The 23418-nt window shown below is 33.1% G+C and overlaps 1 protein-coding gene across 1 annotated transcript; it reads right to left on the bottom strand.

The window, feature by feature from the left end:
- Positions 1-2376: 2376 nt before the first annotated feature.
- LOC133334110 (hepatic leukemia factor-like) lies at positions 2377-22989 on the bottom strand (the record flags this gene model as incomplete). Its single annotated transcript, XM_061542405.1, has 5 exons — positions 2377-2616; positions 2687-2928; positions 6187-6412; positions 12292-12446; positions 22948-22989. Coding segments are annotated over 5 exons (752 nt in total), but the record flags the coding sequence as incomplete, so codon positions are not given.
- Positions 22990-23418: the final 429 nt, after the last annotated feature.

Genomic DNA, 23418 nt, shown 5'->3' with positions numbered 1-23418 from the left:
CTTCGTACTTTGACAGTAAATCCAATCAGCTGAGCAAAATGGACTACATATTTATTGTGTCATGCTATGCACTTTGACGGTTAATCGGATAGTCAGCTGCGCGAAATGATGTTTACGTTTTCATAATGAAAGTCAATTCACAATATTGGATTTTTATAGAAAACTTGAGAGACAGCTGATATCCAGCTAATTGGATGACTTTATTAATAGGCCTTGGGTGTACCTCACTCAAATCGGAATATTTATTTTTAACTGAGGAAATTTTTGACCATATTGAATGATTTTTCGTTATTGTATTTATATTTTTTACGAATTTTAAAGATTAAAATTTAGTCGAAGATCCCAGAAAATATTGTAAGGAAAGCCAAGATCGAAATTATCAAATCTGAGAAAAAGTGGAAATAAAAAACAAATTAAAAGTTTCCTTAATTAAAAATTGATAAATAAGTATCACAATACAAAAGGAAAAGGAGTTTGTATGTATCTGCTGCCCATTTTGTCTAAGTCTATTAGTGAATATCCCCAGCATGTGTTGGTGAGTTTTATTTTTTGTAAGGGGAGGGTGAGGGAGGAGGAAAAGTGAAGAGTTTTGTTTATAGCAATATCATAGCGATCATTCAGTTTTTTTTTTTCAAATAAATATCTGTGGGTGTATTAGTCTAAATTTATTGACTCCAATTTTATATGTATTTTAAGTATGTATGTGTTTTTTGTATATACGAATGCATTGCGTCTTCACAAAAAATATCCTATGAAATTATCCGTCAGCTAACTAGCCTAGCATATCATGTCTTGTAGTATGTTGCATGGAGTGGAGTGAATTAAACCAATAATCTTAAAATAGTTGTTGATGTTCTGTTGTTGTTTTTTTTTTTCTTTAATGTATATTTTGTATAGCTCTTGTTCTTTGTTTTTATTTTATAATTATAGTATATTTAATAATTCATTTATTAAATAGGTTTTGTTTTCATTTTGTATTGTTTTTTCTGTGTAGTTGTTTTTAAGTATTGTTTGTTTGTATTGTTTTTTTTTTGTTTTTTCTTTATAAGACTAAAAACCAAAATTAAAAAATAATTAAAAATTAAAAAACTAAATTAAAAATTGTTAACATTAACATTTCTTCGGGTTGTTGATTTTTTTGGGTTTTTGTTGTTGGAGGAAAAAAATTATATGTAACAATAGTTGTAGGTAGTATACAGTTTAAATTAAACTTATAAGTGTAATTGTGTTGTAATTGAGGTTATAACAAGAACATAAAAAATAAAATAATAATAATAATAAAATAGTGGTTGTTGTTAATAATAAAACTAAAAATATAGTAGTAGTTGTAAGAATCATAAGGTGGGATATTTGGATTTGCCAATGGCAATTTGATGAGGATAAAGGATGTTCGGGATAATTGAGGAGTGGGAAAGATAAGGCTAGGGCAAAACTTTAGTTACAAAGTATTTCAGTTTCCGTTTCAAAAAAAAATGTGAAAGTGGTATTTTTTGTTTTCTACAAATTTACAAAAAAAAAAAGAAATATACAAGTTATAAGAAAGTTTTGTTGTTTGTGTATGTTAGTTTTTTGTTCTGTAGTTAAGTGTGAGTGTGTGTAACCTTTGTTTTGGTAAATTTATTTTGTATAGTTTTTTTTTAAAGAAATTTGGAAAAAATCTATAAGAAATTTCTTCTCTGAGCCGAGTAATGATATCAGAAAAACATCGTTTAGTTAACTCATAGAAGCCAAAACAAAATACAGAAAATTTTTCAAAAAATTTCAGGACATACAAATTTGGAAATCTCACAATTTGGTTCGGTAAATATTTGGTACAATATAAATGCATTAACAAAGATAAATAAATTCAAAAGCAGAAAAAAATGTTCAACATTTAAATTATAACTAAAATTATATATATTTATATAATAAACCCGGCAATGGATAATATTTGTAATACATTTTTTTAATATAGAAACCAGCAAATTTAAAAAAATTAATATTAATTTGTATTTTTAATGAAAAATTAATAACAAAAAGAGGTTTAAAAAATTAACAAACATATTGTTGTTAATGCATTTATGTTATAACAAATTACATGTTCTTTAAAATATTAAAAAAAAAATAAAATTACAAAAACAAAGGTTATTTTGAAAATAATGTTTGTGTGTGTGTATGTGGGTTCTTGTATATAATTTTGGATGTCATTTAATTTATAAATTTACATTTCATAGCTGTAATTATATTTTTGTTTTATTACTTTTTTTAATTTTAATAAAACATCATTTTTTTCTTTTATTAACAAAAAACGCAGGTGGTGTTGTTGGTTGGTAGGTTTTTGTTTTTTCTCTTTGTATTACTCAACTACATAAGTATTTAGCTTTGTTGTTGTTATTATTATTTTATTTTTAATTATTATTATTATAAATCCAGACAGAAAAGAAGTGTTGTTTTTTTGTTGTTATTAGTATACATAATTTATGTAAACCATAGTTGTTATTTTGTTGTTGTTTTTGTTTGTTTTTTTTATGTGAAGAAAGAAAATCAGCATTACACATCCTGGAATTTAGAGAGACGTGCACGCAAGTCCATGTTCTCCTGTTTAAGCTGTTCCACCTCTTGGTGTAATGTGGCATTCTATTAAAACAAAAAAAATGAAAATTATTTCAAATAAATTAAAATCAATTAAAAATTTTAGTTTACTTACCTCTTTTTCCAAATATCGCGCCCGCATCGCAATTTGATTTTCCTTTTGACGGCGTGCATCCCGCGACCGTTTGGCAGCAATGTTGTTCTTTCGTCGGCGTGCCCAGTATTTGTCGTCCTTGAGTTCATCTGGAACAAATTGTTTGCGTGATTTTTTGATCATGGGTTGCGGTTTGAGCTCTTCATCAGAAAATGCTCGTGTGCGCGGATCGAAATCTCGCCCCGATGATGCAAAGGAAAATGCTGGAATATCAAATACTAAATGTTAACAATGTTTCACAAACTGTCCATTGTAAACTAAAATTATTGGAGTTTATTTAAATGAACAAACCAAACCAAACAAACAAAAGAAAACAACAAAAGAATGGAAAAAACAAATTTCGAAAGAAAGAAAAACATATGTAAAAACGCAGGTCAAATGAAAATGAAAAATAATAATACACTTTCAGTTTCAATTCTCGAATAGTTTTTTTTTGTATTTTTTTAATTAATAAAAAAACAGTTTTGGACACAATAGTAAATTTGATTTTCAATATCAAACTATAAACCTGCAAGGTGAACCTTTCCCTTTTCATACCCTCGTAAATTCCTCGAGCCATGTCCTCCATGCGAACACAAATTTTGTCATTATTAAAAAAATGAAGTAAAAAAGAGCCAGTCGGTGTTGCCGACAGATAAATACCCTCAGCATATAGTTTGCGCAGGTCTTTGAAATAAAACACATATTTCATTATTCGCTTTCTATCAACAAAGTTGACCATCTTTGGGGAGGTACCAGAAGAGGTTGCCCAATATACCTCATCTTAGAATTAATGTAGATTTGACAAAAGTTTTACGATTTGCAAAGTCTCGACATTCCATTGTTTTGATATTGGATTCACAAATTTTGAAAATGTTAACACTTTGTAGGGAAGATATCAGAGCTTTATCTATGAAAGGTATATATGTGACCATGTACAAAGTTTGAATGATATTGTATATTCCGTTCGCTCCATATGTGATTTAAAATGTTGATATTCGATATTCCATTCGCTCCATATGAGATTTAAAATGTTGAACCATTGTGCAGGAGGTAACAGAAAGAGTGGACCAATCTTTGGATATAGGCTAAATAAGAAGGTACCTGATAGGTCTTCGAACTTAATATGCATTTGAAAGAAAATTTACGATGTGCACAATTTGGATCAAATCTATTCGTCTAATATTGAGTTTATACATATTGAAAATGTTGACCATTTTATGGGAGCGTTACCAAAAGTAGTAGACCAATGGGTCATATCTTCGGAATTAATCTAGGTTTGGTAGAGATACTAAGTTGTGCAAAGTTTGGTTGAATTTTTCAGCAGAATTTTGATAATTTTGTGGGGAAGATACCATTAGGAGTGGCACGATATTCCGTTCGCATGACATTATAAGAGAGTTTTTCAGTTGAATTTTCATAATTTTGGGGGAAAGGTACCAAAAGGATCTGACCGATATTCACCATCTTTGAACTTAAACCAAGTTTGAAAGCAATATTACGATATGCAAAGTTCTGGTGAAATCGGTAACTCCCTTCGAGAGTTATCGTGCGCACCAGTCAGCCAGAAGACAAATTAACGGACATTTGTAAATCGACTCTAAATTGTCTGAAAGTTGGCTTAAACAAGTAAGCGGAGCAGTATAGTCGGAAGGGCCGACTATGTGATAACCTGCACAACAACCAGGAAAATCTAACCTTCTGTTATTCTATTTTCTGAGCCTAGGCAATAGTATGGGATATTTGCACCCACTTGACCGATTATAGGTCAAAAGCTCCCCTTCCAAACTCTGGCATAATTTCCAAGTCTTGTTTTCCTGAGGTGAATATCTACGCCATAAAATAAAAAATTTGGTCACTTTAGGTTTTTGGTTGATTTGACCCTAAACAGTCGTCCTAAGTATTTGGTCAGATCTCTTCGCCGTGTTAAATATGTGATGTTCGACATATAACAATGGCCTCTAGAGCGACTAGAAAATCCGACAAAAACAAAGTACGCATAAATATCATCGCAACATCACCAAAAATAATAGGCGTCTTCCTTGACCATAATCGGATTTTCAATGTAAAATTTCAAAGCGATCAGCGTGACATTTCCGCCTTTTATGGTAATACTAAACATATTACTCCTCACATCCCACATATAATTGGTATCAATTTAAAGGTCAGCAACTTCAGATATACTATCAACTTCTCGGGTCTATGTTCTTCAGAAGTAAATATATCGAACCAGAATACAAATTTTATAAATTTTCACAAAAAAGTCGGGGTCCATTTGACCCATTTTATAAATTTTCATAAAAAAGTCTGGGTCCATTTGACCCGCTAAATATTGACCGATCTTCATCGAAACAGTCATTCCCTTCTTGGTGTAGAATTTCGTTGTGTTCGGGTCATAATTGTGGCCTCTAGAATGAGCAGAAAAACGGACAAAAATAAAGTTGTTGGCCCATTTCATTCCCTAAATATTAACGGATAATTACCAATAGGGGTCCTTTTGGGTCAGAATCCATTTTATATACAAAAATTTCGTGACGATTGGTCCATAACTGTGGCTTTAAAAATACTTGGGGCTGCACAAAGCTATAATACCCCGATAACATAGTTGTGTGGGGTATAAAAACGAAAATTTAGGGGAAATGTTATGTGCAGGCTGCTCTAAAAAGTAGACCGACATATAACATTTATATCACAATACCAAACATCCTAAGAGCAGTAGCAATGTAAATATGTGCAAATTTTAAAAGCTTCATCTTTACCGATTCTAGGTATTTTAAAGATTAATATGTGCCTTAATAATAAATCTTTAATCTTTAAAATTCGTAAATTTTATTTTGACATAGTTCCATCTAGAATTTATGTTTATACGATATTTTTGTTTTATTTGACCCTTATGGTTTTGCAGTATCTAATATCTGCTATACAAATTTCAAATCAACAACAAAAACAAAATTACAGTACCCTTTTTGTTATTCTAAGCTGTAACAGTTTATATATCAATTTTAACATTTAGCATTTGATAAATTTCAGTATAATTTCTTTGAAATAAGTATTTTACAATAGATACAATTATTTTAGAATATCAATAAAAAAACATATGCAAATAGAATGCAGGACTCCGATTAAATTGTCATGAAATTATAAAAAATAGAAAATTTTATTATTTCATTTCGATATTTAATTTTAAAAAAATGGGTTATATAAACTAATTACTATTGTGTCCATACCAAAATGTTGTTCCAATAAAATTTTGAATTGTAAATATTAGTACAAAAGAAAAAGAAACTATTTTACAGAAAATTATAAAAAAAAAATACAAATAAAGGAAGGAAGAAAAGGAAGTTGGTATAGAAGTAAACTCAAAATAATAGGTGGGATAAAAAGATAATCTCCGTTTCTAATAACCTGTTGTATTTTCTTTTGCCATTGTTTTTTCTTGTTTCTTTGTTAATTTTCTTTGTTGTGTTTTGGTTGGTACTCACTTGACTCAGCTGGTGATGGTGGATTTAAGGTATCCGGACTTATACAATCTGACGGTGACGGTGATCGTTCACGTTTTGTCGTTATGTGTCCGAGTCCCAGGGACAGACCAGCTGCATGACTTAGGGAATCTGAACGATGACCCAAACTACTCGAATGACCCAAATGGGTACCAGGCAAGCCATCAGGTATATTGTTCTCCGATAAAAATTCATCTAAATCGGCATACTGTACAAATTGAAAATATAAAAATGCATATATGTGGAATTTAGGATTTGAATGTCTATATGTGTAAAATATTAAATATATGTATTGAAAATTATAAATAAGAGTTTGTGAAATAAATGTTATACAAATACAAGAAGATTTTTGTTTGAGTTCATGTTGTTTGTGTGTGTGTGTGTGTTTCTTTTCTTGCAAAAATAAGTTATTCAAATCAGGCCATCCATAAGTGTTTAATATTTGAAAGGTTAGATGAATATTTTTACCACGATGACACCACGACATGTCTTACAGGGGCCAATAATTGGAATTGAATTTGTTGGCAGAACCTTGAAAATATCCATATACACCTAAGTCTGTTTTTACACGGTAGATTGGTTCCAGAAGAAGCCGTGTAAAAAAAAGGGAATTCTCCTAAATTAGTGCTATTCGCATTTGCTTTGACCAGTAAAAAATTTTTGTACGCGCTAAAAGACCGTGTAAAAACAGACTTAGGTGTATTGCAATCTATATGGGAATATGATGACACAATATTTAATTTTTTCGCCATAAAGCCTTCAATCTATTAAAAGCGCCCATTAAGGAAAAGACTAAATTCGGACGGAATTGACTATATGAAATCATACACCACTGTGTCCCTACAAACATGAGTTGGCTTAAGAATCTTATTGAAGCCTATAACACTATGCGACAAAATCGAGGTCATGGCCTGGGGGTTGGAAAATTCCTATTGGAAATGAAAGACCTTGGTGAGTATATGAAAACCGCCTTAAGGAAAAATTTGCCATAGGTCAAAGTTCGACGACCCTATTGTACTTGAAGGGATAGCTTCATATATTCGTTTGAAGCTAGTGTATGTATTTTTATACCCTTCACCACACTGTGGTACAGGGTATTATGTCTTTGTGCATATGTTTGTATCAGGCAAAATGAATCGAGATAGAACCATGGCTCCTTTTGAGAATATGCATAGGATCACTTTCTGTGTCGTTTACGCATGTCCGTCTGTCTGTCCGTCCGTCCGTGTATTTTTGTTAACAAAGTACAGGTCGCATTTATGATCCGATTTGTATGAAATTTGGCATAGTTCACTTATTTCGCTCAAGGACGAACCCTATTGAAATTGGAGAAAATCGGTTCAGATTTAGATATAACTCCCATACATAGTTTCGTCCGATCTTAGCTAAATGATGCACCAAACTCCCAATATTTGTCCGATTGGGACATAATTTTGCACAGAGTACTAAATAGGGTCCAGACTGATGTCTTTGAAATTTTGTTAAAATCGGTTCAGATTTAGATATAGCTCCCATATATAGTTTCGTCCGATTTTTTGTGAATGATATACCAAATCCCTAATATTTGTCCGATTGGGAGAAAATTTTGCACAGAGTACTGAATAGGGTCCAGAATGATGTCTGCGAAGTTTTGTTATAATCGGTTCATATTTAAATATAGCTCCCATATATGGTATCGTCCATTTTTTTTGTGAAAGATGCACTCCCAATATTGTCCGATTGAGACGAAATTTTGCACAGAGTGCTGAATTAGGTCCAGACTGATGTCTGCGAAGTCTGACTGAGCAAAATTTTGTATAACGAGTGCAATTGTGTGATGTGTGATAAGGTTTGTTGAATCGATTCTGATTTTGGTTGACACACTTATATGGCAGATATAATAAAATATGGAACAATTTTCTGCGAATACGTTTTTACTACCAAGAACCCGCAATGCTAAATCAAAAAACAAAAAAAAAAAAAGAGGAAAAAAGAACCGAGTCTCTAGGTTCTATATTCCTCGATTTTTTTTTTTTTTTTTTTTTTACGTAGTTGGCATAACTACATATTGTTTTTGAAAATAATTCAGACTAATTCTACAGTTCTACAGGGTTTAGGGACAAGAAATGGGTAGAATGAAGAATAGACCAATAAAACATTAAAATGTCGATTTCGTCTTTGAGGACCCCAACTAAAATCTTATGAGCAGCATTTTTATAGAATATTGCGAGGATGAAAAATAGCATCTTATAATAATTGGAGTCCGATTCAATAAATTAAGAACGAAAATTAATCGAGTTAGAAGGACGAAAAGTACACACAAGAAATCGTGTTAGAAGGTCGACATATTATGTAAAATTTTCAGTTTTGCCGAAGAGACAGACGACTGTGTGATTCGAAGTGCTTCTTCAACGAAATACTTTCATTGTATTTTGTTCATCTTCGATCGCATTTTTTGGAAATTACTCTGCAAAAATTGACACGCACCTAAATTTTTGGTCGGTTTTACGGTCAGGTTTTTATGCCATACTGGATGTATGATGGCATAAGAAATGACAAAGGATGTGTCTATCTCAATCAGTTTACGCATGACATCTATGTTCTGTAGCTCAACGGCAGTTTTTGGACAACCCTCGTCTCTTAGCATTTATACCGGTCTCTCAGCAAATGAGCGAAATGTGTTCTAATTAGAGACACAATCAGTGCTGCCATTTAAATTTCATGAAAAATCGTCAATTTTTCAGAAAAAAATCGGCATTATCGGCATTTGTATTTTTAAAAATCGGCAAAAAATCGGAAGCATATAATTTATAAGTAAATTCATATTTTTTTGGTTTATAACAAATCAATATTGTTTATTACATTAAAAAAAGATAACAAATTCAATTCTGAATAACATAAAAGATTCATTTTTCTACAAAAAATGTAGATTTTTCTAAAATATAGTAATTATTATGTACACTAGTGAGATCTTTCAGATCATAAAAATAACTTACAAACTAGTACATATTTTTATTACACAATTTTAGTAATTTATTTAGTTTGAGGTAATATTTAAATAAAGAATCCCTTCCAATGAATCATTCTCAAGTGAGCTTCTAATTTTAGTTTTGTTAAGGTTTACCTGACTAAAAATTCGTTCCACATTTGCTGTGGAGTGTGGAAGAACCATAATTCTTTGTACAAATTTAGACAAAACTGGAAAAGCTAAATTGGAGTCCCCACGTTTAATTTCGGAAATTTTTTTCCAAAAACTTTTTAAATTATAAAAGCATTTTCAAAAATTTCTTCAAAATTCAAAAGTTTAACTCCCTAAACTCGGAGTCTAAATTTTTGCCTTATTCGATGTAAAATGTAAACTAAACAGAGTACAATGCTGACAAAAAATGCAGATATCTAAGCCATTGAAAACGGCAGCGGCGAGTCGCCGATAGTTATAATGATTTAAAGCTGCCAATTTTATATGTTTGTATGGTAACGCCGCATTAAATTAAAAAGTTAGACAATTTGTGTCGATTGTTGAAATATCGGCAATTCTGAGGCAAAAATCGGAAAATCGGCATTTTCCATTTTTAGAGTGAAAAATCGTCAAAATGCCGATAAATCGGCAAATATGGCAGCCCTGGACACAATAAGTAATATACTCCATCGAACGTTTGGGATATATTTTTTAAAGATTTATCACTACTATCGAAACAAATTGGAAATTATTTGAATAATTTAAAACAATATTTCCTATAGTTCACGATATTATTGTGCTGACTGATAATACCGCGAATGGGATTAATTTCGTTCCTAAGATCTTCTTAATTATATGTTTATGGCTTGATTTAATAAACCTTTTTGCTTGATTCGAAAAGAACACATTTTGTTAATTCTTAATGTTATTTACATTGTAATTTTTTTTAAACATTTATTAAAAGTATTAATGTTTATGTGTTGATAATTTCAGAAAAAAATTGTATTTAATTACATGAAACAAAATCGGATGAAACAAATTGAATGGTTTGCCACTACTACAGAAGCATCAAGTTTAGTAACAATTCACATGAACACAGTACATATGTGTATGTGTGGTGTGAGTCATTTCTCTGTTAGATGAGATTTTTATTTTGAAATTTACTTATTTTAGAAAACCAAAATTTGAAAATTATTTTTAATAAAACAGTTAATAATTTTGTATTATATATATTTTTTTTAAATGAAACAATTTATAGAAAATAAGTAAATTTCATTAATTATATTTTCAGGTCATTTAATGTTTTGTGTATATTGTAAGTGGTTGTTTTGTCTGTAAATGTGTGTATATGTCGATTTCACAAACAATCGTATAACAGTTTTGGTCATAAAAATAGCATAGTTTTTACACAAAATTGTATTTTTTCATTTAAAATAAATTATTTACTAATTAGAATAACGCATTCCAAACTTAAACAAAATATTTCTAAAGAATTAAAAAAAAGTAACCAAGGCGTTAAATTCGATCGAGTCGAATATCATTTCTAAAAAAGAAACGAAACACGCTCCAACAACGTATTGAAATTAAATTTGAAAAAGGTGATAATCTGGCAGTCACAGTTCGCAAACCTCACATATTTTTGGGTCGTCGTGAAGAACGATGTCGGATTGAATGCATCAATTTGTTCAAAATTCAAGATGTTGGCACAAATTAGTTGTGTGATGCACCCCGCTCAATAACAACTGATAATATTAATGCTATTGCCCAATGTGTTGAAGAAAAACCAGGATTGACCATTCCTTTTGACCTTGACCACACACTTAGAGTGACATGTCGTGAGATCCAGGCATCATTGATCAATTCTATATCTTCGCTAAAGAACGGAGTATGGCAATCTCGAAAAATACAATCCCTATGCTTCAAAAAAAGGGGCATCATAGATAACGAATTAAACAAAACAGTATCCTATAGTGTGGGTCCACTTGTGTAACGTAGCATGAGCGATTCCGGGTTGTACACTCCAATTTCATTGCCTAAACTCTTCGTACATATTCGAAAAACGAACAAGAGAAGACGAATTATTGTGCACCATTGCCAAGGGGAGCTTTCACACATCGGGTCAAACCAGCTTTGTTTAGACCTACCAAAACATGGAATTAATATGGCACCTAATGGCGATAAAGCTCCACCCCACAACGAAGGGTGTCCAAATACGGATGTGGTGGCATAGGACATTTCACCGTGTGGGAACACATAATGCAAGGCATAATTTTATATCGAGGGATAGAAGAAAACTTGCAAATTTTTTCTTTCAGCATACATTTGATATTGCATGATCATAATTAGACAATCGCTCCAAAAATATCTCCCACGGATTAGAGCAAAGATACTTTGGAAAACACGACGGTTATAAAATCCTCACAGGTGGCGAATCGTGGAACTCTGTTTAAGACACCCAAACATATCAATTGATCGTAAAGTCCCCAAAGACTGTACTATAAGTGGTCGCCTTTTGTGGCTACTGTCTTTTTGACCTTCCAAATTAAGGAATTGGTGGGTCATCCGCCGTATATAAGCACCTAATGTTGTCTTCATTTATTTCCGCTTATCGACGCCGAAATGTGCAGCTGTAACTTTAAAATCTCATTTTAGGGTGCTTTAATCGGATTGGAAAATGATTTCGAAAGTTCACAAACCAAGCTGAAGAATAATTTAAAAACCAACTAAATTCTTGATTATAAAAAATATTCCCACTTTCATTATTAATTCTTAAAATATATATCAGCCCACATATTCTACTACAATTTTACTTTAAGTTTGATATTTCGAATTGCAATATTCTCCAACAGCATTGATTTTTAAAGTATATTTTTTATTTTCACATATTTTATACACATTAAGTAACGACAATTTTTAAATCCCTATTTTTAATCTGCCATTTTTATGACCGTAACTGTATAAGAAATATAAAATATGGGGTAATTGCATTGTGCGCGATATTTTGCATTTTATTTCAGTATATATTTTTTTAATGTAAATCCCCATATTTTATAGAAAAAAAAAATCACATGTATAATGTATTTAGATATAATAAAAAAACGAGACACTGACGCAGCCACTACAGAGCGAGCGATGGTGATGATACTAACTTGTGTTACCTTAAGATCAGCATCGTAGGGCAGAGTTTTCTCCCATAAATTGGGGCCCAAAAATGCAGTCTGAGCCTCAACATTCCAGAGATCACCTTCTTCTTTGTATTTGTCATCGGGACAAATTACCTCTTTGCTATTCGATGTGGATTTACCTGAAATTAGAGAAGAAAGAAGAAAAAAATACAAATTGTTATTATTAACACGAAAGAAACAATAAAAATAATACATGCAAGAAAGAAATGCTAGCAAACAAGAAATTCAACACTATTTCTTTTTCTATTTCTATACTTGTGTCCGACGACGACTACGACTTTGACCATTGTTTTGTGTGGCATTGGCCTTTTTTATGTTCTGTTCTGTTTCTGTTCTTATTAATATTCTACACTTGTTTATACAAAATGTATTTATTTTTATTGTTGTTGTTGTCTTCTAGTTTTCAAGTTCACGTTCAAGTTCTCAAAAAGCTTTGCTCGTTTTTTTCCGTTTTCGGTTTTTATAGTTAGTTTTGTTTTGATAAATTCAAGCGGTCTCTTGACACCTTTCATTTGTATTCTAATTCCCTAGACGTTATCATTTGTGTTTTAGTTGTTCTTAAGCAAATATGACAATTGTTTTTGTTTTTTTTTTTAATTACATTGTACTCGTTGTACTGTACTGTACTGTATTCGTTGGTATTGTTGTAATTCTCCTCTTCACTCTTTAAGTTATAAGCAATGTATTTTAAAGTTCGAATGCCTCGATAAGAGCCTCAACAATGTCCGTACACTTGATCAAATATTTGGAATATAAAAATAGCGATATAAAATATAATGAGGAGAAACTGAAAGAGGATAACAGTTATCAAAGTAAATAAATTGTTGCAAATTATAAGTGCGGCATTTGCTAAAACTAAAAAAATTATAGAGTTAGGAAAAATAGTGTAAAGCTATAAGAAAAAGCTTTTCAAGGAAAGTTTTATATGAAAATAAAATTTTAATAATTCAAAGAAAGGAGAAAAAAATAGAATTCCGATAATAGGATGCTGCTGTTATTTGAACATTTTTATTATAAAGAAAAACTTGAAACATTGAAAAATATGTGGTATCGGATTTACGGAAAAGGTCATTAAAGTATCGAAAATTACGGCTAGCCCCAAAAGGTTTAGGATTTTAAAGTATCTGACATTGTCATTGGAAAGGTTTAGACGAGGACGAGCTGAAGAGAGTCTTGTCTTTATAGACGACCTGAAGGGCGTCTTAATAGACGAGCTGAAGGGCGTCTTACTAGACGACCTGAAGGGCGTCTTACTAGACGACCTGAAGGGCGTCTTACTAGACGACCTGAAGGGCGTCTTACTAGACGACCTTAAGGGCGTCTTAATAGACGACCTGAAGGGCGTCTTAATAGACGACCTGAAGGGCGTCTTAATGGACGACCTGAAGGGCGTCTTTATAAACGAGCTGATAGCAAAATCTTTATAGACGAGGTTATAGGAGTGTCTACAGACCTATAATAGTGTCTACAGTGTCTACTGAAGGCAGTATTTACAAAAATTCTTAAAAAGTCTCCTCAGACGATCTGAAGACTATATATATTTCTGGCCAAGGTTGCAGCCTAAATATTGCCAGGATTCATCTGACATTTCCCTTGAAAATGTTGACATTTCTTAGCAAAAACGTACTCAGTATGGTGTGACATACGAAAAATTCTTGTGTTGTTTACAATGACTTAAAAAAGAATGTTCCGAAACAAGTTTTCCGAATAATTTGAAAAACCAGCAAGAGAAACCGAATTAGATATCGGTTCACACCAGCGCCCTTTTGACTTGCCAAACAATAACCTTGGCCCCAAATGCAAAACTTTAGTTAATTCACGAAGACATCCCGAATAATTTTCAGTTATTTTATGGACCCAACCAGCAAGACACCACGTTGTTGTTGATTGGACGGCTTGAGTTCTTATGATCATCGAAATGTATAAGTCTACGATGTAACGGCATTGTGGAATGCCCATCGGTGCACGATTTGGTCAAATTTTCTAAACAAAAGGGCTGTAATTTGCACACAGGGATTTTTGAGGCTGGCATACATATATGGAGATAATTATTAGTGCTAGTCGGTCCATGCATTAACATTGCCCCTAAAAAAGTTGTAGGATTTATTTCGAATTTCTCCAGCGAAGTGGATGAAAATGGAGCATATATAAGGGCCACCACATGGAGCTGAAAATTTTTAACGGATTGGTTATTATTTTGCATTCACATGCCCATGTTTTGATATAGCCCACGCCACATTTTCTGTACTTTTAAGGTAAGGCTGAATTTCGAAACTATTATGGGTCCAAGTTTTTAATTGTATACAGAGGTATATCCTAACGTTTGATATGTAAATGTTCCTAGCCTAAATTTCGGACCTTAGGGTTTGAAATTCGGTATTTAATTTTCCCAGAGTGTAACACTTTACAATGACATTATCTCCATATACATGTACCGACTTTTTACAGAAATTTGGAACTAAACATGGATTCAAGTTGTATGGTATATTTTTTATTTCGGATATATTATATGCTATTTTACTATTATTTACTACTACTTAACAAATTCATAAACAAATCTATTTCAAACATATCAGACCATTTCCTGTTCTGAAAGTAAACCCTATGAAGAGTTATAATCTTCTCCATATATCCACAAGATACCACCACACAAAAACTCCCATTACACCTTAATAATACTGTTGTTGTTGTTAGAAAATATATAAATACACACACACATACAACGAACACCATCTCATACAAAGTCCAAAAGTCATGAAATTTTTGCACATTATTTCCGCATACGAAATGAAAATAAAAAATAAATAAAAACAACAACACAGCCATCAACTGGAAGGGAGAGTTCCAAAGAGAAAAAGAGAAGGGGGCCAAAAATAATAAATTACACACCTCCCAAAAAATTCAACAACAAAAACAACAATTGTTAAAAAAAAACAGTAAACCGGTTAGATTTTTTTGGGGGGTTTTATCATTTCGCTGTTTTAGGAGGAAGAAAGAGCTAAAGAAAGCATGACACGACATGATGTAAAAAAAAGATACATTCGCAGCGAAGATACACGATCACCAACAATGGAGGGGGAATGGTGTTCAGCTGAGTTCACCAATATTTTTGGTATAAAAGTCATACACAAATACACACACACATATGTGTACATGGTGTCTGTGTGTATTTTACATTATAACATAATATCCCGCATTAAGTCACAATATCAAGCAAAGAAACATGTAGACAAAGCAAAACAAGGAAAGAAAGAAAGGTTGAAACAAAACAAAAAAAGAAACTCCATCCCAAAAAATACAACCAACATTTGTAAAAGCGAAAGTGAAATTTTTGTAGCACAAGCTTGGACTGAGCGTCTGTGTCTCCATGTCCAAATGACTGTTGGTTGGTTTGTTGTATTCTCTTTTGTCATTAGGTATGCAAGAGCCGACATAGACTAGCAAAATATAATAATGCGAATAATGTCTGGTTTTGTTGTTCTTCACCGGTGTTGTTGCTGTTGTGTTTAACTGATTCATCCGTCCATCCATCCATCAATAGTTGTCCCGTGAGACAACTAGCAACAGTTTTCAATCTCGGCAAACAGATACACATAATTGAAGCTTAATGATCAAATTTAAATGCTTTTCATGTTTTAAAGAAATTTACAATAGCAACATCAAATGGTTTTAATGTCTTTGATTTTATTACTGTGGCTGGCCATAGATTAAATAGACAGACATACATATATTTTAAATATCAAAATATTTTAGGAATTATTTCGCTATAATAAGAACAAAAAACCAGAAATTATTAAACCGCACTAAAACCGTTTACAATATCCTAGAGTGTCGATATCGGCATGATTATACTTGAAAATCATACAGCGATCTTATGACTTAACTTCTTGTGACTTCTTCCTTTGATGCCACCAGAATGATAAGGGTGTGACCCAAGATAGAATTCGTGAGGCAATCAAGGACATGGTACAGCTTTTTCTCAAAAAGTGATCCTCCAATTGAAAATTTTATTTTACAAATTTGGTGGATCATTCTTCACTTCAAATTAGAAGACCTAGAGAGACTGGCTCGCAATTTTGGCATCTAGAAAACTAAGGTCATTTTAAAATTAAGTACATAAGTGCAAAAAACATCATGGTACAAGTCAAAAAATTTAACACGTCGATAGCTTCTCTTATCTATCTCCAATGTTACTATCTCAGAAACTATTCATTCAGACGACTGTAAAGCGGCTCAAATTATAGTTCCAGAAGAAACTGGTCCAAAGGAAATATTCCGCAAAAGGAATGATCGGAATGAGAGGTACGGACTCATTACTTTATACAGTTTCTTTGGCTAAGTCGTTAATTTTTGATCACGTCTAGATCTTACCGTTAGTTACCATAAAGGAATGAACCAGTTCATTTTTATGAACAAATTCACGAATGCCATATTTTTAATCATAAACAAATGCCTCCGGAGCATGTGCAACAATATGCACGATATTCTAGCTCTAGACCAAAACCAAGATAGAGCTGTTGAACCTTACGAACGTAAGAAATGGAGTACTTCTGAAGCGGTTGAATTTGCAAAATGAACTAAATCATTAATTTTAGTTCATTTGTTAATTGGCACATGTCAGTTAATCCGGTAAATGTCTCAGATGATCAAAATGAGCATAAAACAAAACGAAGTAGATGAACGAAAGAAACGAACCTATAGTTCCATTTGCAGGAATAGTTCCTTCGAACCAATTCGTCCCGGAATGACCCAACTCTACTATGCTGACCAGAGGAAGAAATAGCTCGGTGAAAAATAAGTTTAATGAATTAAATCGTGATTGACACTCGCTCCAAGTCAAAGCTCGTAAAGGTTCGGCCACCGAGCATGAATGGATATGCAAAATCTTAATATGGCATATAGAGGCATCCTTGGATATTTCTTCCACCAGCACACATTCGATATTGCAGGGCGTAAAAAGCATTTCTTTTTGGGTCCCGCACATTACGAAAATCGCTTAAAAAATGCCCGCTTCAATTGGTGCAAGGGAATTTTTAACATGTCTCGTTTGTCAAGACAAAGCACTCTTGACCGCTAAAACTTCGAGATTTATGGGCCATCCGCATGAGTGGTATATAGCAATTTTTATTCTGACTTCAGAGAAATTCCAATATCCGAACAAAAGAAGTCCAATCATTGTGCACCATAATAATGCGATTTCCCACACATCAGCTCCCAGTGTTTTTTTTTTCAAAAAATGGGAATCCGCCATACAGCTCTAATATTTCCCCCATTAACTAATTTTCACACCACAAGATTCTCTTGTAGGGTTTAAAAAAAGCTATTTTTGAGGCTTTAGTCAGAGTGGAAGTAGTGCTTCGACAATACACAATTTTATTATTAGGTCAAAAATTGATATAGTAGTCCTATGGCCATCATTTCCACTGGGGAATCAATGACACCAATCCAAGAGGTAAGTCCATATTTGATTTTGTAATTAGATATAATCTAAGGATATATAATAGGGACAAAACAGCGAAGTTTGTAAGTAGAACGACAGGCGATGACATTGACATAACCTCAAAAACATTGGCGGCTCTGAGGTCATGAATTGGAGGGTATCTGATAAATGCTCCTTTTCGAATCATAGAATGATACTTTTCCATATTCCCATTTCCAGAGAATAACAGAACCCTTACAGTAACCCTCGGAAAACAAACTGGAAACTGGCTAAAACAGTATCCGCGTTCCTTGTTCGCAAAGATCTTAGAACAGTCGAGGTGGTACTATAAGGCTAAGTCTCTCAATCAAATGATCTAGCATCCTTGAGAAATGCTGCTCAAAAACCATACACAAAGCCAGTAAGTCGAAACTTAGTACACATTGGTACGTTTATAGAGAGCACTGAAATGGGCACAAAAGTAAAATCAAGAAGGCTAAACTATAGTGAATCAATCGATGGAGTATATGAAGCGGCCAGAGTAATTTCTAAAGATCCAAAATCTATAGGTAGCATTAAGCGAATTGATGGAACATGAACAAACTCTGACACAGAGACTCTAGATCTTTCTTCATCGACCCACTTCCCAGGTTGTATAAACAGGGAACCGACATATGGACATGACCGAATCGGTATATAATTTTATTGGGATTAAAAATACGAATATACCCTTTATGTCGTTTATAACGAGTTCATTTATTTGGTCGTTACAGCGACCAATTTCTCCGATCCCTAGACTGTCGTTTTAACCGATCTCCACTGCACATTATTTACCGAGTCTGCGGTGAATATTTCGAAGTGTTGCAAAAATAATGTCAAATTGTATGTAATTCTTTACGGTAATAATGCCAATAGAGAGGACAGTGATTTGCAAAGATCTGAGGGTAGTCAAAACTATGGGGATAAGGATAACCACCATAATAAACGACTGATGAAAAGAGAACAAGTTATACACGATATCGATATCTAGAGCCATTGTAGATCATCATTATGTCAATCCTACAAGTTTATCTGATGTTATTGATGCCAACCATCTTCTCTAATATATAGGATATTCTGTCATGCAATAACAATCATTTCCGAATTGACGGAACACATTTCATTAAAACAAATCAAAAGGAAAAACCCGTTGATGCCTTTAGGCGGGAATTTTTCTTCAGATTTCCTGTGTTCAGTCAAATAACATCATCATCATCTACCATATTAATGACATTTTGGTATTAGGTTGATGATGATGATGATGACGTCTGGTGGCACTGGTATTAACGAAGCAGTAAATATCGTTTGGTTTTTTTTTCTTCTTCTTAATGATCATTGAAGACGTTGTAGTTTTTCTGTGCACTTTGTGTGCCCTGGAGTTAGGAAGTCTCGTCACGTCGTTCAGTCTGCTGGTTGAGTTACTGTTCCACACGTCCGTCCTTCGTTCGATCGTTGCTTTGTTGGGTTAGTTGGATGGCTGGCTGAGTAGTTGACTACCCGCTTTCATGTAATTTCAGTATCTGCATCACAAGATCTTTTGAAAGTTTCCGCTTTCTTATTCACTCTCACTTTCAATTTTATGCTGCTGTGATTTTTTTCTTCTTCGGGTTTCCCCTTCCCCCACCAGCAACTTCACTGGAGCAGTATTGTGCGCTTTGCGATTAGTTAATGTTACTGGAGTTTTAGTTTTTTTTTACCTTGCTGTGCCGAACTTTGACGTAAAACCGGCCTGTAATACTTAGTGTACGTGTGTGCGACTGCGCACTCAGTTTTGTCAGACTGGGAAAAGCTTTCTTTTGCAAAATATTGCGAATTTTTTTGTGGTTTTTGTTGTTGTTGTGGCCATTGTTGTTTTTATGTCATACATATTTATGTTTGCTTGTGGCCACTTTGCAAAGACGTTGCTAGTTGCTGGTGTTTTTGTTGTTGTTGTTTATGTTAAAGCAGCATATGATTACAGTATTCATGTACTTGTGCAGAATTTATGTACTAACTTGTCTAACAAACATGGATAACAGAAAAAAAACAACAAAAGAAAAAAAAACTACGACAGGCCACCGGTTGAGTAATAATAATTTTTATTAGGTTTATTTTTGTTTTGTGTTGTTGTTGTTGTTTTTAGTTGTATTACCGCCACACATGTTTGAGAACGTGTTTAATATGAAGTAATAATTGTTGACGTTTTGTTGTTTTCTTCTTCTTTCTTTCTTTTGTCATATCATTTCTTTAAGAAATGAGGATTTATGTCATTGTTTATGATGGCGTTGGCTTTGCGCGTTCTTTTTCTCCAAATGGGGTAATCTATAGCTTGGTCTTTGTTTTGTTCGGCGGGTTTTATTTTTGTCTCCGGGTGTTATGACAGGCTTTAAATTAAACAGCACGTATTGCTGTAGCTCTGTTTTGATTGAAGAACACTCAATATTGAATTAATGTTTTCTTTTTGGGGCTAAATTTGGTTTGAAATTTTAGGGGTTTAAGTGTTGTAAACATTATTTTTTGGTAAGTCCCATTACAATGAATCACATTTCAAGATATAAGATTTAGGACTTACGAAAAAAAAAAACTTTAAATTGAGAGAATGAGAAACCCGAGTTGCGCCCACTACTTTTTACTTTCCTACTTTTTTACATCGGAAATGTATGTTTCTCAAACGAATGCCAAACGGACACCTATAGGAATAGCAGAATACTTGAGATTTAGAACTACTTCTGTGCAAATTGATGTTTGTTAAATATATATCAGGGAAGGGTGTGTTAAGCTACTATTTACAAACTGTTATAAATCTACTATTTTGTTCTTTGCTTTTGATAATGATATTACAACAGGTTTATTGCGGCACTCCAGGTTAATCAGGTTGTAATAGGGTACTATTTCAACATCGGTAAACAAAAAAATATCCCAAACAACATTAGATATCTTGATTTGGTAAAAAAACAACTGATATATGGAATATGGACATACAAAGCAGTAGATACGAAGCCGCTGCCTACAAATTACTAGTAGTCTTAATAAAGCTAACATCAGGAAGGCGCAAGTGTCTGAATTTCTACTGCGTAGTGCTCAGTCCTTTACTTTTTCGTGAAAACAAACCACGCAACTTCTCTCTTTATTTTGATATTAATTTTAATCCTCTTCCAGTCCCAGTGTTACTCCTCTTCCACACGACAAGTTATTCCTATTTAACTGTCCTGCTTACCTGTCTCCAAATTTTTTATGAGTGCAGCTGATACAGGATTTGGATACAGAGGAACCAGACAAAACTTAATGAATCCCAATCATTCATTTCAGGACATACAAAAAAATATAGCCGCGATATGGAGATTCTAATCAAACGTCTTCCTATTTGTTATGACACAGCGGATCCATGTTTTTCTTAGTCTGCGATATGGAGGTTCTAGACAAACGTCTTCTTCTTTGTTGTGTCACAGCGTATCCATCTTTTTCATAGCCTGCCCTCTGATAGGTGGGACGAGACCTGGCGCCTTCCGAAATTTCCATTGGAAAGATCAGTACGGTTTGACGTACGTGTTATGTTGTTTACAGGACTTTCACGACAAGAGTTGTCCGTTGAACCTAAATCTTTGTATGGCAATGAAGTATCAAAAACTGACCAAACAAATTATGGTACACCATAATTTGTTTTTCCGAAATTTTTGGAAAAATACGAACAAATGGCAATTTCAGCAACCATACACCTATAGGTCATCCGTCCTACAGCCCTGACTTGAGCTTATTTTTTTTGAGGTCTCATTCCCGCACATAAAGAAAACAGGGGTGGTCAACGTAGTCAGAAGATGCTGTTGAAGCGATCAAAACCACGTTTTGGAGGTGTCTCAATCACAGTGGAAAAAGTTGAAGCGACAATTGGATGGAAGCGCATGATAATAGATCATAAATATTTCTATTTTGCTTATTGGACCAGAAATATATGTAATAGCTCTCTGATAATCAGAAATGCCAAAAAATGTCTACTTCGCTTGGAAAATGTGTCTAGGACCGTATTAACCTATATTGTGAGGATGTATTTTACCTACCGCCTATGAGCCAGCAAGGTGGTCCTCCTCTTCGCTTTAGGAAATGCGCCTAGAACCTTTCAAATCCCACATACACTTACATTGATAATTTTCTTGTGAAAATGTTTTTTCACTCCTCCAGAAAGGAAAAATTTGCCTTTTTCGGTCAAATTAGTTGAAAACGAGACTAGGACTTTTGAAGTGCCTAAAATATGGTCGGGACTCTATACGGGGGTTATGCCAAACAGGCTTCAATATTGAAAAATTTTTTGATACCAAATTTGCAACTTACTTTAGAAAAGGAGCAATTGACCAAATCCAAAGTAACAATATTTCGTCCATTCTTCGGCAAAACTGGACATGTGGTTAAACGGGACCTATGCCAAAACATGGACCGGATATATATTGAAAAAAAAATCAGAGAGAAGGTATTTTATCCTCCCAGAAACAGAAGGTATTTAACTTCCTGCGATAAAGTTTTTCTACCCTTCCAGAACCGAAAAAGGCAAATTGCAGCCAAGTTAGTTGAAAATGAGACTAGCACATTTGAAGTTACTAAAATATAGTGGGGACTCTATACGGGGGTTATGTCAAAACATGCTTCAAAAATGAAAAAAAAATTTCCGATACCCGATTTACGAATTACTTTAGGAAAGGGATCTTTAAACGGGATAGGAATGAATAATTTTAAAAATTAGTGGAAAACTTTCAAAATATTTAAAATGAAAAAGAACCTCTACATGGAATTTATGATGAAACTAAATTGATTTTAAAAATATCCTCGCTTAGGAAAATATACATTTTCTATGGGGATAAAATGGATAAGACAATACGAACATTTACTGCCATTTTTTGTCCACAATCGCTGAGAGATTAATTTGTGTTAATCAATTTTTTTAATTAAATTTAAAATCATCGTTTCACATAACCCAACAAACATTGTGGCCAAATATTTGCAAATACAACTTTGCATTGTATTCCAATTAACTTTCAAAGAAACCATTAATCATTAACAAATTAAAAAAAGCAAGCAAATTGCACAAAAAAAAACACAATTAAACTTAAACAAAAGAATTTTGAAAATAAAATTATAAAAAAAATAGAAACTCAAACAAAAAAAGAAACAATATAACAGAAAAAAAGTATTACCGTTTGTTTTGCAAATGAACCCCAAAAATGGAGATTTCCTGCCTGGAAAAACAAAAGAAAAAGAATTCAAAAAAAGAAGATAAGTGAACAGAAATCATTGGAGAGAAACAAAAATGTGAAAGAAACAAAAACAAATATTTTTCGGCACGCATGTTTGTTTTTGTTTAATATTTGGCAAAAAGCAAACGGACACACAAAGGAAAACAAAGAAAGAAACAAACAAAAAATAAGCAAACATAACGTCATTCAGGTTAAATGGGTTTGAACCTTTAAAAAACGATTCAGAAGATGCTGGCTAAAAAGATAATGCTTGCGGATGATGATGATGGTGGGAAAGGGTAGCGACGAGCGATTAGCAATGAGAGGCAATGATAAAACAAAGTGTTAACGAAGAATGAAAACAAAGACAAGAAATTAAAACAAAGTTTGGTTTTTGGAGACACGCACAGCACCCAAACAGATTAACTCAAA

The sequence above is a fragment of the Musca vetustissima genome, unplaced genomic scaffold (genome assembly GCF_032173495.1).
Source record: "Musca vetustissima isolate MV318-11 ecotype Yass unplaced genomic scaffold, APGP_CSIRO_Mvet_v1 utg7068, whole genome shotgun sequence".
Classification (NCBI taxonomy): domain Eukaryota; kingdom Metazoa; phylum Arthropoda; class Insecta; order Diptera; family Muscidae; genus Musca; species Musca vetustissima.
Note: the sequence above shows the minus strand (reverse complement) of the source record. Positions and strands in the feature narration are given on the sequence as shown.